Below are 18,174 nucleotides of genomic sequence, written 5' to 3' on the forward strand. Positions count from 1 at the left end.
GATCTCTGCTATGCCCGGTTGATCTCTTGGGGCCAACAGTGAGGGAACGAACCCAGGTTGAACCCTCTAAACAACACACCGCTATCACGCTCGACCTACACCATGGGATTTTTGTGCGACGCGTCCAAAGCATATCTGGGCATCTACACACCGTTTCCAACGTCTATGCAGGCAGACACGACATGAGAGGGGACCAGGCCATGCAACTTTCTCTTCTACTAGGGTACCTCCGTCGTGTCCGGTACAACTCCCGGAGGAAAAGAATCCGCCGATCAATCCTGGGGAAAACAAATCCGCCGACAACAGCCGAGGGCTGGGAAGAAGATGCTACCACGCTACCCACTTTCACATGATGGTTTCTCGAGACCTTCACGGGACTTTGGGTGATTATGTCGAGACGGTGTTCCCGTGTATCAAGGAGCAGGACTTGTAGAATCAACCAGCAGCGTCTGTGGGCGGTGCATACTCAGGGCGACCGTCGCCTTCGATCATTCGGAGGGCAACTCCTAACCTGTTGTTTGCTTGGGGTTTCAGGCTGATTACTGGTGCATTTCTACTGTACGTCCGGAATACGAGGTACAACCGTCACCACTCGTTTATTCTTCGGTAGGTACTCGGGTTTCCAACCAGTTCCAGCAAAGCGAGGACTTGGAGGTGTCTTGACTCATCAAAGAGCCATCCAGTTCTAACTGTCTCACCAATTCCCCTTTTCTCCATTTCCCTCTCCCCTCCCCAAGCTCAGTGGAAGCAAACAAAGAGGACGAAGAAAAAGCATGTTAGACGGATAGATCGGGTGACCGTCATGCCCATGGTTTTCTTTTCTGGCTGCTGCTGCTGTTTGGCAAAGAAAAGAAAACCGTTTCAGCTTTGCTTGGGTAAACTTCTACGGCGATCCGTGGCTTTGCAGATTTTTTCCCTTTCTTCCTCTCGCACACAAAAATGGTTTCGGTTCCGAGGATCGGGTATTCCCCTCAAACAGACTTTCCGAGTTGTCCCAAGCACCCACTCAGCCCAAGGTCCAATCACATCGTCTACATAGGGAGTGCGTACGGAGTTCTGCCGAACTTCGGCAAACCCTTCAGAGTGCTTGGGGTAATTCAGCTCTTCTCGAGTCTCTTGGCTGAGGAAGAGAGTTACGGTGTATTTTCTTCAACGCCCCCCAAATGTGGCCAAATGTCCGGCTTTCGGGTATTGAAACTCTCTACGAGGTACAAGGGACTCGTAAGCTGGGGGGTTACACAAATGCCGTACTTCTGTTTGGAGGCCTTGCTTTCTTGCAGTATGTATGAATTATTATTATTATTATTACATGCGCATGCAGATGGCGATGGGGGTATTCTTAGTGGGTAGTGGGCAGGTGGCACCAGTAGTAGCAGGGAGGATACTTAGTGAAGTTGCTGCTGTGCTGGCCGATACTCGTAGGTCCCCTCATGCCTTCGGTACCCAATAACCCCGAGATTCTTTCTTTCCTCTCCCGACGACTTCAGAATCCTTGCTTGTTAGGGAACAACCGCCGTGCGAATGATTGTGTGTGCTTCGAGATTGGGGGTTCCCTGTCACCCCCATCGTCACCGCCATGGGCAATGTGACACCCGGAATTGTCAGCGTTGCTTCTGCGGTTCTCCATGACTCACCTACCTACGAATACCTCATGGACGGATAACCACAGATGGGTAGTAATCCGAGAGAGAGGGGGGGTGAGTGGGAGTGAGAGAGTGGGAGAAAGTGGAGGGAGGGGATGTAACGAGCGCCAGTGCCAGTTCCAGTGTCAGTGTCAGGTAGGAAGATGCAGGGGGATCGGGCCGCTCAATTACCACATGGCAAATTACCCTCTGGTAAGCATCCCGGGTACTACTGCAGAGGAGTGGACTGGACTACCCGATCTGGGTCAGAATTTTTATTGGGAGGGGGGGAAGATGGAACACTGGAGGTGAGAAGTATCTGTTTGTTTGTTTTTTTGGCTTTACTGACTGCTACGGTGGTAGAGGCTAGGTACTCTAGGTACCAGCGGCAGCAGACAGCAGACAGCAAACAGTCTACTGGGTACTGGGTACTTGTACAAGGACACGCGGAATGCCGCAAAGTGCCTTGCATGTGCAATTTTGTAGGGGTCTCAGCCACTTCAGCCACAGCCTGTGCCCCTCAAATGGCGAGCCGAGGATACTCCGTGATCACATGCCAGCCGCGAGCACCGCCACAGCCTCCAGCCACTTCCAGTCCAGGTTTCAGTGTGTGACGAATGATGACGCCACTATCGCTGCGGACCATTTGCCCGAAACTGGTTCGGTTGATGTCAACCATCGACATCAGAGACAAACAACCCCATGCATCCATGCATCCATGCCAGCTTTTCAATTTATGGTATTCTCAACCGATCCGGATCTGTTTACCATTTCGTCATACAATCTCAGAGTTCAAGTTTTTTGTTCTGCTGTGGCGAGGCATCCTTGTGCGGCGTTACGAGGGTTTGCTTTTGGCTCTGGTTTCCGTTGGAGCCTGAGGCAGGCAGGCAGGCAGGACAGGGCAAGCCTCATGTCCGCAGTTACAGGGGGACGCTGTTTACCACCAAAGCTACCTGCCTTGCCGCCGGACTTCCACTCATCCGAGACAAAACCGCAGCAGGAAGAAAAGCCGTGGGAAGCGCAGGGAATAAGAACCAGGGGTGCCATCCATGTCCAAACCAACATCGGATCGAGTTCAAGAGAAAGTGCAACTCTCATTCTGAGACGTACTGAACCTTGATGCCTTTACGGGATTCTTTTTTCATGGACCGCCCTGGTGGCCCTGTCCCAACACTTACTACTCGAAGCAGCAGTGATGATCGGACGACACCGATTACCTTTACAGAGTCACGAAGCTTTGAGGATGCTCCCAAAGCTCCGGTCTGAGGGAGATCTCTGCAGGTTAATGAGTCAGGTAAGGTGCAAGTGATTAGCCGGTGGCCATATCACCTTCATTTGCCTTCGTTGGAGATTGGGGAAGCTTTATACTTTGCAATGGCGTCCATGATGTCCCGTCCTTGGATCCGCAATCTCCGGGTCCCATGGCATTCGCAATATGGCATTCATGTGAATGTGATTTCTGGCCACAAAGTTGTCGGATCGTCAGCTACCCTTTTTACAATATGCACCAGCCGATCGCTCACAATTGAACCTATTACCCAAAAGAGAACATGATTAGAATTGTCTTTTGTTGGTTTGGGGTTTCACTTGAACTTTGCAACTGTCCCTCTGGTGCTTCTGCAGAAGGCCTGATATTCAATGTCGAGTCAGGATACAAATCTGGCTGCTCTTAAGAGCACGACTCGTTATGCTTCAGGCGCACTAACCTAAATGAGAAGTTCGGAAGCGGTCAACCGAGGTTCAAGCATGTGATTCGCTTTGCCTACAAGTAGTACAAGTTGGACAGATTCCGTCGTGTCCGTCTCCATCTCCGCAAATCCCCGCGTTCGGGAATGCGGGTGTTTTTCTCTCTAACGTCCAGGCCTGCGGTTCCTTAGCTCTCAAAGACTTTTCTCACTACACAAAAACAAGAAAAGAAACCCACTCATCACTTACTAGAGCTTTGACGGAGTTTACATGGCTTCACTAAAGGAGTCGGACGGCGGCACTACTGCTGCTGCTGCTGCCGCCGGAACGCGGAAGAGGTCAAGCGCTGCGACAGAAAGACGGTAAGTGCCTTTACCTATTGGATCTTTTGCCGGTGGTGGTGGTAGGTAAACTTATCAATGACACGTTGTCGCTGGTGGCAGGAAACTGCGGAACCGACTGTCTCAGCAAGCCTTTCGGGCGCGGCAGACACTAGAAATCAACGAGCTCAAGCAGCAGCTCGCCCTGTTCTCGGGTTCCGAGAGTGATCGCAACAGCAGACTCGTGGAAGAGAACCGCAAACTCAAACAGCTGCTATGGCAGTCGGAGAAGAAGCTGCGGAGTCTCCAGGCCACGTTGAAGGGCATCATCGATACCATGATCGAGAGTAGGGAGAACAACTTTGTAAGTTCTGGTTTGGATGATGTCCATCAGCAATCGACTGGTCATTCCATGTCTGATCGAGGCTGATGAAACATTTCTTCATAGGACGCACATACTAGTGGGAGTGGCCTCGACGACGACGATGAAGGACTGCATTCGTGGACGGCCGACCTCAACATGCCTGCTGGCCTTGTCGACGTCGAAGCACCGCCAGCCCCGCCACTCAACATGGTATTGAATCCCAGGGCTTGCCCGGCTCCAGGCTCTGGCGTCTCATCATGCACCGAAATGTCCGCCACTGAAATGTATGCAGCAGACCGGCACGCTCACACTACGGTCTCGTCAAACGACGGGTCCTTGCCGGAGGACATCGACTGGGACGCCGACGCGGGGGTTTTGGCCTTGTCGACCACGACACCGCCTCCAGCTGCACCAACCGTGCGACGTACTCCCCCTCCACCCTCGATTCATGCCCCCATCTATCGCAACCTGCAGATCATGCCACGGTCCAACTACTCGGAACATATCCACGCGTATGAGATGTGCGCAGTCACTCGGTACCTAGGGCACAGACGGAACCCGGATATATTCAGGTACGTGTTTGAAATCCCCACCACCACCACCCTCACGGGCCTTTTGGAGTCAAGCGTTTCTGACAAAGAGCCACCGCAACTAGTCTCAATCGCATGGTATCGAGTCTCGTCTCGGCCTTTATCAAGGTCGCCTGGTGCCGCATGGAATCCTGGATTCAATGGACCAACGGACAGGAAACGCTCACCAAACTGGCCGCGTGGCGGATATCGCCCGGGCCCGAAACATTTGCAGCAATTCCACCCTCGATGCAGCCCACGCCGCTGCAGACCTCGGTGCCACATCCGCCCGTCATCGACTGGTGCGTCTTCCCCTTTCTGAGGGACAAGTTGATCCAGTACCACTGCGCCGACCCGGCGCTGGACGAGATCTGCGGCGACATTGGCCTGGCATACGTCGTGCAGGCGGACCTGTCCGAGTTCGTGCTCGGCGCGGAACCCCTCGTCGTGTACTTTAACATCCACGACATCATCTCCGGCATGGAAACAAACCCGGCGATTCTGAGCGACGCCGATAACGCCAACGCCAACAACTCCAACTCCACCTCCACCGCCCTGATCGGGCCCAAGCCCGCCGTCAAACTGCCCGCCCCGGACCTTTACACGCTGCTCCACACCAAAGAGTACGCGCACGAGCTGTACCGCCGGCTCAAGATCGGCCAGGGCCTCGAGGAGTACCTGCTCGATCCGGACCTGTTTGCCAAGTACCCGCACCTGTACGAGCCGAGCGTCAAGATCGCCCAGGGTGTGCCCCTGCGGTCGCGCAACAGGATTCCCTGGTCCGTGCCGCGGCCCTTGGACGACGTGGCCATGAGTTGGTATCGTAGCTGTTTGGCCGCCTAGGGTTACAAAAGCACCAAGCACCAAGCACCAAGCAATGGTGCCCCAGGTGCTCCAAGTGGGCTCAGGTTCACGTGCGGTTCAAGGATCGGTCAAGTAAGGGCACGGGGCAGATTTATCGACCATCGATCGGACATGTTCTAGGAGGATATCTGAATGAAACTGACTATTGGTTCATCTTATGTACCACTTATATCCAACATATCTTCCCGCTCTCACACATAGACACTCTTCATTATCAGACTTGACTGCAATGTCAACCACGAAAGATGGCAATACAAGAACGACATACCACAACACAACACAAGGCACATTCGGGACGAGCATATCTCCGTCGCCAATCACTCATGATGACCTACACCCACGAAAGATGAATGTCTGAAAATCACAGGTTTCAGGTTTTGGGTTGAGGTAATGGGAAGAAAAGGGACCTTATCTACAATGTGACAAAGAAGCAGCAACAAGTAACATCAGAATATGTCTGTAATCAAGAATCTACCAGTTTCCAGCTCACTTTCTCCATCTACAACGTCACATCATGTCACTACTTATTGAACCACCGCGGCATCCTTCGCCTTCTCTGTCTCCTCCTCCTCCTCCTCCGCCGCCACCGGCAAAGGCACGGACAAAGGCAAATCCAACGACCACGGCGTATCGTCATTGCGAATATACGGGGCCAAATCGACGCTCTGGCCCTGGTCGTGCGCGACCTCGAGATCGGTGCGCCCGTTGCCCAAAAACGCCCAGATATTGTCCGGGTCGTCGTACCGCAGGTCGTAGTGCTCGTAGCGCGGGACGCGCAGCGTCTTGAGGTGGTGCAGCAGGCTCCCCGGCCAGATGTAGACGCGGCCGTCGGGCTTGTTGTCCTTGTACCACGAGCGGCAGTCCTCGGCCCAGACGCTGTACTTTTTGTGCCACGCGTCCAGGTGGCGGTTTATCTGGGTGGTGGGACCCTGGCGCGGTTCCATGGCCCGGATGCCTTCTTCTTGCATCTTGCGGCAGCATTGGATGGCGTATTCGAGTTGGACTTCGTGCTGTTGCGAACCCGACAGGACGGTTAGAAATACTGAATCACTGGGCTTCAAAGACGGACGAGGGGACTAAGAACAAGAGGGAGAGGAGCAAATCTTACCGAAGGCAGGGCACATCCCTGGCCCCAGTTCCCCGTCGGCCCATTCACCACAAAGTAGTTGGGAAACTTTGGCGCGGCGATGCTGAGGTAGATGTTGGGCGTCTCCTTCCACTCGTCCTGCATGACGGCGCCGTCGACGCCCGTGATGCGAAAGTGCGGCGTGTAGGCAATGTCAAAGCCCGTGGCGCACGCGATCAGGTCAAACTCGAGCTGCTCGCCGCTGGCGGTGACGAGGCCCGTCTCGGTGAAGCGCACAATCTCCTCGTGCACGACGCGCACGTGGTCCTGGACCAGCGTCTCGAGGTAGCCCTCGCCCGGGGTCAAGCGACGACAGCCCGGCGACCACTGCGGGATGAAGCGCTGCTTGAGCTCGTCGTGGCCCTCGCCGATCTTGGCCAGCATGCTCGCCCGCATCGACTCGCGCGCCTGCACGTTCAGCTTGGTCCCGCGCAGGAACATGGGGAACATCTCGGTCAGCGCCGACTCGAGCCGCTTGCGGTACTGCAGGTGGAACTCGGCGTCGGTGCGGAACCGCTGCTTCTCGGCCTCGATGTAGTAGTGCTTCCCGACCGCGGCGACCGGCTGCGAGTTCTCGTCGATCTTCTGGGCATCCGACGCGACCTGCGGGGCGATGTAGGTCATGTTGCGGGCAAAGACGGTCAAGGATTCAGCTCCTACGACAGCAGATGGTGTCAGCGAAGGAGCCTCCTTGGATGATATCGATGGCAAGGGGAAATCAGAATCATTACCTTTGGCGAGATGTGGCACCATTTGAATCGAGCTCGATCCCGTCCCCAGAACGGCCACCTTCTTGCCCTGCCAGTCGATCGACGTGTCCCAGTTGGCGCTGTGGGCGAGGATGCCCTTGTACGACGAAATGCCCTCGATGGCCGGCCCTGTCAAGGCGAATTTTTTTAGCTCACGGTGATCCTCCAGGAACATTCGGATCGAAGCGAGCAATGTGCGGCAGGGCAGAACTCACACTTCCACTTGTTGACGACGCCGGAGCCGTTGATCAGGACGTGGCAGCGGTCCGTGAAGGTGCCATCAGCGTTTTTCAGCTCAACCTCCCCTGGTTTTCCAACAGACGCGAGGATCTTGTCAGCACACGAAACGACCTCGGATACGGGGAAGAGAAGGAGAAGAACGGTGACAAAACTCACACTCGCCGCTGTCCTCGAACCAGGTCGCGCTCACGACCTCGGTGTTCAGCCGCACGTACCGGTCCAGCTTGTACTCTTCGTAGAACTTTTCAAAGTACGTCTGGATCTCGTCGGAGCGCGAGTAGAAGCCCGACCACTCCGGGTTGGGGCGGAAGGTGTAGGTGTAGGTGTGGGCGGGGATGTCGCACGCACACCCGGGGTACCTGTTCTCCCACCATGTGCCGCCGATGCTGGGATTTCTTTTTGGGGGAGTGTGTCAGTCCCATTGGACATAGTGATTCAATACGTCCCCTCGAGATATGTGTGTCTAAGACTGGACTTTGGTGGGAACTTACTTCTCATAGCATATCAGTTCATAGTTGCGGAGTTGCCTCTCAGCCTTGTATGCCAGCAACAGGCCCGAAGCGCCAGCCCCGACGTGGATGATCTTGAGTTTGCGGGGTTGAGAGTGGTACTGGTCGAGGACCTCGTAGTCGTCGTCGGTAATGGTTGCAATCATCTTGCCGTGCGGGGAGGGGGAGTGAGAGAGAGAGAAAGAGAAAGTCCTATACAGGTATCCTCGCGACCTGAATCCACCAGCAAGCAAGGAAATTATATACAAAGACGAGAAAGATGTCTCTCTCGGATTTCTACCCCACTATTTAAGAAAGAAAAAGAGATATCAGGAGATGGTATATGTGTATGTGTATGTGTGTGTGTAAGTGTGTATGACTGGACTATAGACAAAAAACTCCCTTGTCCCTCGGGTTTATGTTCTGGTACGTGATGGTATGGCCACGGGTTGGTCCATGGCGGGCCACCACGAGAGATACCTCGGTCTGTGTACATTATCGTCTCCCGCTTTGCTATGCTTTTGCACTAATATACACGACGCACTACGCACAACTTTGTATAAACGCCCTCACCCGTGGGCAGGGAGACTGTGTTTGTCATTGGACAACTCGAGACCGGATGACCTGGCGGGGGTAAGGTAGATCGTCAGAGAATGGAATGAGTCCCTCAATCGTTCGTCTGTAAACGCCCACAATAGGCCCGGTTTCACGACTCCCAAGATCTCGGCGTTCTACAAGAGATATAACTTGAACATAAAAAAGAAAGGGGTGTCTATCTCCATACATCCATCCAGTGAGGGGTGAAAGTGGCCCATGACTGCCCCCGCCCCCGGGCAAGTCATACACCCTGACTCGTGCTCGACTGTCAGAAAAGGATTACTATCCCTGCTCCTGGCTGGCTCGCCTAGGAAATCTGCCGAGCCTGGAGGTGGTGGGACTTCTGGGATCCCGGAGTTCATGGGGAATAACAAAGGTAGGCAGTTCCTGAGTCATTGCGGGCCCTATACTACCTGCATAGCCTTGCAGGGCCGAATTTACAGGTTTGGGTGGGTTGGGGGTTTCACATCAATACCTTTACAGACAAGTTCGGAACTATACGGAGACGTACGTCGTGCTTTTGGCTCTGGTGTTGTTGCTGTACGCTGATTATTCACTCACTTGCGCAGAGTTATGCGACATACAGGATAAAATGCGTGGGGTCTAGTATTTTTATTGTGTCATTGTGTTTTACCTAGTTAATGGACTTTTGGAAGCAGCTTTCTGGACCTGGTCATCCCCGTCCGTCTCTCCGTCTCGCCGCCTCTATGCGTGTCCTCCAGTCACCGCCAGTACTTCCCCGGCTACATAGCTTGACTCATCTGAGAGGAGGAATGCCACTGATGAAGCAATCTCGGACGGTTTGGCGACTCTCCCAAGAGGATTGCTGGGTAGCGTCTCGAGGAAGCCTTTCTCCTCCTCTGCCCGCTTCACAAAGGCAGCGGTCGCCGTAGCACCTAAAATGGGACCCTCGTTAGATAGAATGTCCCCCCCAAGAATCAAAAGGGGTCAAACATACCTGGGGCGACAGAGTTCGTTCGAATGCCAAACTTTCCAAAGTCTTCCTGCCACGCGCGCGACAGCCCGATCACCGCGTGTTTCGTAGCACAGTAGACGGCGAGCCCGCTGACACCCCTCAGTCCCGCTCCGCTGGCAATGTTGACGATGTTGCCTCGCGAGCCAAATTCACCTTGCGGCTCTTGCTCTTGCATGGCCCGGAGAGCAGCGGTGCCGTAGTTCCACACGCCGCCGATATTGACGTGGATCATTCGGTCGTATGCCTCATCAGAGGCGATAGGGCCTTCAGCCAGCCCGATGCCGGCGTTATTGACAAGACCGTCTATCCTGCCCGCTGTTGAGACGACCTTGGCCATGTACGTCCGACATGTTTCTCTGTCACCCACGTCGATGCCGCCTTGAAAGTGCACTTGTCCCTTCTCAATCCATGGCTTCAGCTCATCCGGGGGAGATTGGGATAGATCCACCGTCCAGACCACGGCGCCTCGCTGTGCAAGAGTCAGCGTGATGGCGAGGCCAATTCCTGAGGCTGACCCAGTCACGACGATGTTTTTCCCTGTAAAGCTGGCCATTTCTCGGTGATGTCGCTTATCAAATTCCCTGTTCTGTCCGTCCGTCCGCGCTAAATGCGTTCTAACCCCGGAAACCTAGGGGACAGACGAGCGACCGACACAACCGGTCAGTGATATATTTGTAACCCCATGCTGAAATGCATGAGCAGGATCGGAATGACACTGACTCGAGTCACATACGAAAGAGGAAGAGTGCTTCGTAGCAATACCTCGGAACGTCAGATCTGGGACAACTGAGGAGCCACATGGTTTGTGGGGAAGGGGGACCAGTGAGCCTTTTCACTGTCAGCGGTGGAGAAGGAGCCTGGGGGTTTTGTCAGCCATTTCACTGTCGATCGCCTCGAGCTGAATATGGCACCTCGTGTCAGTCACTTCTGACTCGATCCACTTTGTTAGATTTCGTTGGTTGCAGCAGTATCGGAGCGGAACAATGATATTGCGTGTTATATATGATTGGTCAGTGGTAGACTTCAGAGAAATTGCCCCCCCGGAGGTCAAATCTTGTGCGCTTAGGCAACCCAAAATGTCCAGGGCCTTTACCCTGAGAACCACAATTTTCAATTGATGATTTATGCACAATCGGTGTCTACTGGGGTGGATCCCAGGCTTTTGTCTGTCCCCATCATGCTCCAGCCTCTCGGTCCAGAGCTCAGGCCTCCTAAAAACTATGGCCGGGGCTTGACCCCATGGGGGAAGCCAGGGACAACATGCGTCGACAAGGTGAGGGCTTGGACCGAAATGTACTTATACACGTGGACCATCCCAGAATATGGGCATATCTCGACCTCTAACACTCCCATCCCTCTCTCTCTCGAACAGGCTAGCACTATCAACACCAAGAAATTTGCTGAACGGTGAGCCATTCTCTCACAACAATGGGCAGCCAGCAAGACGTCGAGTCTAGGATCGAGGAGAAAGACGACCCGTCTGTCACACGATGCGAACTCGTCGTCGAAGTGAAAGATGAAAGGGACCGGGTCGCCAAAGGCGACGACTCTGACGGACATGTCAACTGGACGTGGAAGCAGATCGTTGCCACCATCTCGCTGTGTGGCGTATACGTAGGTAAGTTAGCACGTTGCGACAGACACACCCAAAGATTCGGGACAGCTCGCTGACAGAGACGACTTTATAGGGTCGCAAATTCCTCTCTACTTCGTCGGAGGTACAACTCTCGGACACACTCTCTCCCCCTTTGTTCAGAGGCACTAACGAGCGGCAGGCTCGCTCAGCTACATCGCCGCCGACTTGGGCTCAGCCTCGACTGGCTGGCTCACCGTCGCCAACTCCCTGGCTCTCGCTGCCGTCTGTCCATTCTGTGGCTACCTCCAAGACATGTTCGGCAAACGGAATATCTCCATCCTGGGCTGCGTCATGATCCTGGTTGGCCTCATCGTCACCGCAACAGCAAAGACATTTGGTCAAGGAGTTGCCGGCATGGCCGTTGCGGGCGGCGGTGCTGCCATTGGAGAGCTTACGGCGCTGGCTGGGTGAGTGCGGTTTCGAAAAAGGCTGCGAAGCAGGTCATTCTCTAACATTGAGCCTCTTCTAGCACTGCGGAGCTGGTCCCCGTCAAGAAGCGTGGCATCTATCTTGCATGCGTCACTTTTTTCATCTGTGAGTGGATTTTCTGGCTCGAGACCAAAATCCTTTTGGACACCGACTGACTATACCTCAAGGCCCTTTCTTCCCATACGTCTTGTACGCCCAGTTGCTCTCTGCCAACTCGACCTGGCGATGGGGTCTGTGGATTACCTTGTAAGAACAACTGGAGACTTTGTCTGAAGACCCTTGTGCTGACCAGCTCCAAGCATCTACAACGCCGTCTTCTTCGTCGGAGTCCTCCTTTTCTATTTCCCAGATTCGCACATTCTTCGCAAGGGCACTCTGACCCGGATGGAAATCGCCAAGAGAGTCGACTATGTCGGTGCCTTCCTCTCCATAACCGGGGTGATCCTATTGTAAGCTGTTTCCCAGTGATGGCTCGGTGAGACCTCGCTAACTGTGTGAAGTCTCGTTGCGCTACAGTCAGGCGGCTCAAGTCACCCGTGGAAGAGTGCATACGTCCTGTGCATGCTGTTCATTGGCGCGGCGCTCATCTTCGGCTTCGTCATGTGGGAGTGGAAAGGTGCCACATATCCCATGGTCCCGAGGGATCTCTTTGCCGGCCAGCGAGTCGTGGCCATCGCGCTCGCAGTGGCCTTTGTGTCGGGCATGAATTTCTACTCGATGATCAACTTTGCTCCTCTGACATACGGCACGGTCTATGACCCTGAGTATGTGGGACCCCTGCAGTCTACTCTCGAGACTGTACTAACTCTTTCGCAGTCCGATTAAAGTTGGCGTCAAGGGTCTCGGCTACTCGATCGCCATCACCGTCGGTGCGTCAGTGATGAACGCCCTGCTCACCATCCTGAAAGGGAACAATCGTGAGCTCCTTCTGACCTCCTGCGTCCTCATGAGTAAGTGGAACCCGCGTGATCATTGCACGTACGCGACACGCGACACTAACAGACTTTTTCTCTCTCAGCTGCTTTCACTGGCAGCATGGCTGTGGTGACTCCAAACAACGCCGGACTTGCCGTGGGTCTGGCCACAGTTGCAGGGTTCGGAATCGGCGGCGTCATTGTCCCCTCGGCGACGATTGCCATGACCGCGTGCCCCGACTCGCTGATCGCCACGGCGACGGCACTGACGCTCACCATCCGCTTCGTCGGCGGCTCCATCGGCTATTCCATCTACTACAATGTCTTCAGCGAGAAGCTGGCCAAGAAGCTCCCCGAGCGGGTCCTGGCCTTTGCCCTCGACGCCGGTCTCCCCGAGTCCTCGGCCGCGACGTTCGTCCAGACGTTTCTCACCGTCCCGGCAAACGCCACCGCCGTCGCGGGCGTCACGCCGGCGATTGTCCAGGCCGCGACCATCGGCAGCCGCTGGGCGTACTCGGACGCCTTGTCCTACGTGTGGTATGTCAGCATCCCGTTCGGAGTGCTGTCCATCATCGGGTGTCTCTTGATCGGCGATATCTCAAAGTTCATGACGAACCGAATCGCGGTGCAGATCAGGCACTAGAGTGGCCCAGTGCCCAGCCTGTCAAGGAGCTCCAGAGACGAGGGGTCGTCCGGTGTTGTCTGACCGACCGATGGAATGGGACGACTTTTTCCCCCGATCAGATCCGGACCCAGATCTCTCAGCACAACAAGGGCGAGCTCGAATCTACTCTACTTTACTCCAGAGGGTGGCAAGAAGAGGGAAGAGGAGGTTTCACTGGTAGAAGTACAAAGTCGATTATTACTGACTATACTTTGATGCTTGCCCAGCAAGCCGGACCACCCGCCATTCCCCCTTTCCGCCCGCTTAGCCTCACCGTACCAATTTACTGTATTACGAGGGCACACGCCAATTTTGGGGCACGATTCGAGTATTATACAGTACGTAATGAATGGGATATACAGTCATTCAGATACGGTAGATAATATTATCCTTGGCCCACCAAAACTCATCCCAAACAAAAAAATGTCCTAGAAATTCGTACACAACAAAATTCCGCCATCCCTTGCCACCTAACTACAGGTTTTCTCCAGATTTGGCCGGACGGACTGATCTCGGGAGGTTATAGCCGAGGTCGATGATTTGGGTGAGCAGTTGCATCGTGAGGGCAAATAGTAATCATCGAGTAATTTTGTAGATGGGAGGAATATCACATACGTTCTAATGATTAGTACGGCAAACGCGTCGTGGACTGGAGAAACCCTTTTCTTTTGTGCGTGCCTCTCTCTCTCTCTCTCTCTCTCTCTCTCTCTCTCTCTCTCTCTCTCTCGCTGTGAGTGTATGTATGTTGGGAAATTCAAACGGCATCACTCCTCGCTTTCGATGATGATGATGACGATAACTCAACCTGGTCATATATAACGCCTGTTTTTTTTTTGGGTTCGCTGGAACAGTGTCCCTGTTAATGGGGGATTACGCACTAGGGACAGGACTCGGGGTATTTCTCATTTCTCGGGCAGCGGCGAGAAGAGGTCGTGAAATGCGGAGCTGATTGACACACGACGCTCGAGGTCAGCAATACTTAGCCCCATTCCATCTCGAACTGGGAGGACCGGCCCGCGCGACTGACCAAATGAAGATGAAGAAATTCCTAGAATCAGGCATCTTGGTCGAAGCCGAGGACTTTGACGACTACGGAGGCTGGGTCCTCGACGCACAGTTCGACCTGGAGATGGGCTCGCCTTACCTGTTGGCGCACGGGAATGGTCGACCGGTCGCGGACGCCACGACGACGATCTCCGTCCCACACGCGGGCGAGTACAACGTCTGGGTGCGTGCCAAAGACTGGGTCCCCGGCCACCATCCAGGCAGGTTCACGCTCGCGGTCAACGGGAGCACCGTGGACACCGTCTTCGGGGCGAACGATCTCGACTGGTCCTGGCAATTTGCGGGAAAGGTGAAACTTGCAGCGGGCGCAACGAGGCTGGCGCTCCACGACTTGACGGGATTCTGCGGACGTTGTGATGCCGTCTTCTTCAGTCGCGACGACATCCCGCCGCCAGGGGCTGTTGACGAACAGACTCGCGCTTGGAGACGTCGGTTCCGTGGACTGCCACAGGATCCGGTCGATGGGGGCACCTTCGACGTCGTCGTGGTTGGGGGTGGTGTGCCTGGAGTGGCTGCTGCTCTGACGGTAGCCCGCTTCGGAGACCGTGTTGCGCTGGTCCATGATCGGCCTTATCTTGGGGGCAACGCCAGCGTGGAAATCGGACTTCGACCACGTGGAGTGACGGGCCTGCTGATCGACGAGATCTCAGAGCGCAAACCCGGCGGCGACATCTGCGCCAGAGATTTGCTCGAGGCGGAAGCGAACGCCACAGTCTTCCTGGAACACGCGGTCTACAACGTGGTGAAACGCGAATCGACCATCATCTCCGTGGACGCCCGCCACGCCCGCAGTGGCCGCGAGGTGCGCTTGACGGCGCCGATCTTCATTGATTGCTCCGGCAAAGCCATCGTTGGACTGCTCTCCGGCGCAGAGACGCTCTTCGGGCAGGAATCGCAGGCCGAGTATGGCGAGAAGCTCGCCCCCGTGGATGGCAACGCCATGCACCACGGCAACACTGTGTTCTTCCGCACACGCATGGCAGACGCGCCCTCATCCTTCCCGCACGTCCCGTGGGCTACAGAGGTGGCCAAGGACTTCTCCAATCTCGGCGGCCAGCTGACGAAGCCTGGCATTGAAAACGGTCCAGGCCCTGCCATCGCGCCGGCCAACCCTGCATCCCAACCAAAAGTCCCCAGACGAATGACGAGGCCATTGACGCACTTTTGGGAGTACGGCCAGTGGCTCGACTCCTACACCCAGGGCGAGCATATCCGCGACTTCCTCCTGCGTGCCATCTACGGCACCTTTTCTAACGTCAAGACAAAGGACCCCAAGACCTACGCCAACCTCGAGTTCGACTGGGTCGCCTATGTCCCCGCGCAGGGCGAGTTCCGGAGGTACAAGGGAGACCACGTCCTCACGGAGAACGACATTCGCAGCCACCGGCGATTCCATGATGCCGTGGTGCAGAACGAGGGGGCGTTCTGCCTGCACTACCCCGGCGACGACAAATACGATTTCCGGCTCCGCTGGTGGGAATGGGACGAGAGGGACGGGAAACCCTACGACATTCCGTTCCGGTGCCTCTATTCGACCAACGTCTCGAATCTGATGATGGCAGGCAAACACATGAGCGCCACGCATGTCGCGTCGTCAAACACAAAGTTCATGGGCAACGGGGGCCAGCATGCCATTGCGACGGCCGCGGCGGCACATCTGTGTAAGAAATACCACGCAACTCCTCGGGGCGTCTACACCAATCACGTCCCAGAACTCCAGAAGTTGGCCGCGTCGATAACTGGGACTGATTGTTCTCGGGCACAGAGCCATCTGTGACGAATACCAATGCCTTTCGACCTCTGCTTGAATACGGACAGCACGACGGTTGAATATGCTCAAAGGGTTAGCTCCGTAACATGTGCAGTTTGAATTAGGCACCAAGTGAACCCTGACCCTTAGACGACCTGAGCAGCCCTGAGATACCTAACATGATATCTGTCACCAGCATTGACGACACCTGCCTTCTTGTTCTTTCGCCGTCTTAGTGTCTTTTAGGTGTGCAATACGTAGATCCTCCTTGGAAACTTGCACATCTTTTCTGCCGCAAAGGTCGTAGGAACAATGGCCGATTCGAGACAGATGAGAATGCCAATAGAACCTGTTATGTACGAGAAGCAGGCGATGCGGCGTAGTCCCCTTTTCATAACAAGTGAGGGTTACCAGATACTAGGCTCGTAGGCTCGTTGGTAGGTTGGTACTCATACAAGGCTGGCATCGCGCTCCCTCATATAGGATTTGGCTTGGCAAGTTTGCGGGCCAAGTTGATAGACGAGGCTGACCAATCAGCAAGCGACCCTTGTCTTCAATGTTCAATGGCCACGCTGCCCCTGCCCGCAATGCTTTCCTCACTTACTGTATGTGCTGTCTCAGACAGAATTTCTTCGCTCCAACGTACCGTGAGACATAATCGAACGACAAGACAACGGATCATATTCACTCCCTTGAAAAGGATCCAGGACACCCTTTCGCAGTCATTCCGTGTGAGCTCGGTGCCTTCCTACAAGTCTGACCCAGAATACCTCTCACGATCCGTCGCCAACTGCAACTCATACGCCTGTTGTCCACGCCCTCCGAACGCAAGATAACACCTGAATAAAATCCGAGCGATACTCCTACGACAGCATTCCAAGTCTTGACCTTACCCACTACACCTTCACCGACCCCGTGTCCAGCTGAGCTGTGCGACAAACCACACCTCGAGAAACGAAAGAGATCACATAACCAAGCCAAGAGAACAGAACCCCTGATCGGAGACTGGGAAAAGGAGAAGATAAAAACATGATCACAGACGCCCAGCTGTACAGCCTGGCCATCTTCCTCGGCAGCGCGGCCATGCTGATGATTGTGCTGTACCACTTCCTCGAGGTCAACGCGCAGGGTGACGACAAGTTGAATGGGGAGCTGAGGGACGAGAAGGCCGGCGTCGGTGCTGTCAAACCCCCGGCAGCTGTGGGCGAGGAGACTCGGTGAGACGGGAAGGGTGTGATGACCAGAACTAAAAAAGGCAGATATGCTCTGAGCGGTGGAATCAAGCACGGTGTATGGTTTGGGTTTTCGTCCTCAAAAAGGATGGCCTTGGGTTGGAACGGAATGAGAGGAATGAAAGGATTTGGAGGGCGGCGTCGAGGATAGATGTGTGTTCACTGCGAAATGGCAACAGAGACGCTATATACAAGAGACCCATGTAAAGGAGGTGCGGAAAAGAGAAAGAGAACGAAAGGCTTACAAGGCCCTAGATCATGAGCACAGCCAACCTGCGCCAAATCTCACCCGATATCTCCACGCCAACCATCTCTCCCAGCTGAAGCCATATCAAATATCGATCCACCACAAAAGCACGAGTGTACGAGCAGAGCAGAGCCGAAGCCGAAGCGCAAGCGAAACACCGTGGGACGAAATACAGAATCACAGCCTCAAGGCCTAAAGGATCTTGCGTAGATCCCCAAGCAAAGCACGGTGCCTACGAGCTTTGGTCTGGATCAGATCAATTACCCGAATCATGTAAACCACACCACACACAATTGTATCACAATACATATCTGAGAAATCGTTAACGGCGCTGGGAGATCACCCAGGATTACAGATAAATAAATAAAAGAAATGTCCATTTGGGGATCATCTACACTGCCTCGTAGTGAGTGAGTGAGTGAGTGAGTGAGTGAGTGAGTGAGTGACGGATGGACCGAGTCCTACGTAACTACCAGCTAGGTAGATATAATATACCTAGTACTAGGTACCTAGCACGTACAAACTTGATCTGGATAGTAAGCAGGCCATCTTCACGATGCGTTCACTTTGCCCTCTGCCTCCTCTTAGCTGTCTCTTCACAATAGGACGCCCTCCCAACCCCCCCCCCCCCCCCCT

The 18,174-nt window shown here is 54.6% G+C and overlaps 5 protein-coding genes across 5 annotated transcripts; 3 read left to right on the top strand and 2 right to left on the bottom strand.

Moving 5' to 3' along the window:
• Nucleotides 1-3,578: 3,578 nt before the first annotated feature.
• AYO20_11378 (hypothetical protein) lies at nucleotides 3,579-5,404 on the top strand (the record flags this gene model as incomplete). Its single annotated transcript, XM_022649630.1, has 4 exons — nucleotides 3,579-3,670; nucleotides 3,752-3,992; nucleotides 4,077-4,564; nucleotides 4,648-5,404. The coding sequence occupies 4 exons, from the start codon at nucleotides 3,579-3,581 to the stop codon at nucleotides 5,402-5,404; spliced, it is 1,578 nt and encodes a 525-aa protein (XP_022494395.1).
• A 545-nt stretch (nucleotides 5,405-5,949) lies between these two features.
• AYO20_11379 (hypothetical protein) lies at nucleotides 5,950-8,195 on the bottom strand (the record flags this gene model as incomplete). Its single annotated transcript, XM_022649631.1, has 5 exons — nucleotides 5,950-6,435; nucleotides 6,534-7,429; nucleotides 7,516-7,605; nucleotides 7,697-7,935; nucleotides 8,032-8,195. The coding sequence occupies 5 exons, from the start codon at nucleotides 8,193-8,195 to the stop codon at nucleotides 5,950-5,952; spliced, it is 1,875 nt and encodes a 624-aa protein (XP_022494396.1).
• A 1,135-nt stretch (nucleotides 8,196-9,330) lies between these two features.
• On the bottom strand, nucleotides 9,331-10,154 carry AYO20_11380 (hypothetical protein; the record flags this gene model as incomplete). Its single annotated transcript, XM_022649632.1, has 2 exons — nucleotides 9,331-9,521; nucleotides 9,584-10,154. 2 exons carry the CDS (start codon nucleotides 10,152-10,154, stop codon nucleotides 9,331-9,333), a joined length of 762 nt encoding a protein of 253 aa, XP_022494397.1.
• Nucleotides 10,155-11,029: 875 nt separating this feature from the next.
• Nucleotides 11,030-13,223, top strand: AYO20_11381 (hypothetical protein; the record flags this gene model as incomplete). Its single annotated transcript, XM_022649633.1, has 9 exons — nucleotides 11,030-11,219; nucleotides 11,290-11,319; nucleotides 11,377-11,644; nucleotides 11,707-11,771; nucleotides 11,834-11,912; nucleotides 11,966-12,115; nucleotides 12,167-12,430; nucleotides 12,483-12,616; nucleotides 12,685-13,223. The coding sequence occupies 9 exons, from the start codon at nucleotides 11,030-11,032 to the stop codon at nucleotides 13,221-13,223; spliced, it is 1,719 nt and encodes a 572-aa protein (XP_022494398.1).
• Nucleotides 13,224-14,280: 1,057 nt separating this feature from the next.
• On the top strand, nucleotides 14,281-16,086 carry AYO20_11382 (hypothetical protein; the record flags this gene model as incomplete). The annotated part of the gene is made up of 1 exon (XM_022649634.1): nucleotides 14,281-16,086. The coding sequence occupies one exon, from the start codon at nucleotides 14,281-14,283 to the stop codon at nucleotides 16,084-16,086; it is 1,806 nt and encodes a 601-aa protein (XP_022494399.1).
• Nucleotides 16,087-18,174: the final 2,088 nt, after the last annotated feature.

Source organism: Fonsecaea nubica, assembly GCF_001646965.1.
Source record: "Fonsecaea nubica strain CBS 269.64 chromosome Unknown Scaff150, whole genome shotgun sequence".
Classification (NCBI taxonomy): Eukaryota; Fungi; Ascomycota; class Eurotiomycetes; order Chaetothyriales; family Herpotrichiellaceae; genus Fonsecaea; species Fonsecaea nubica.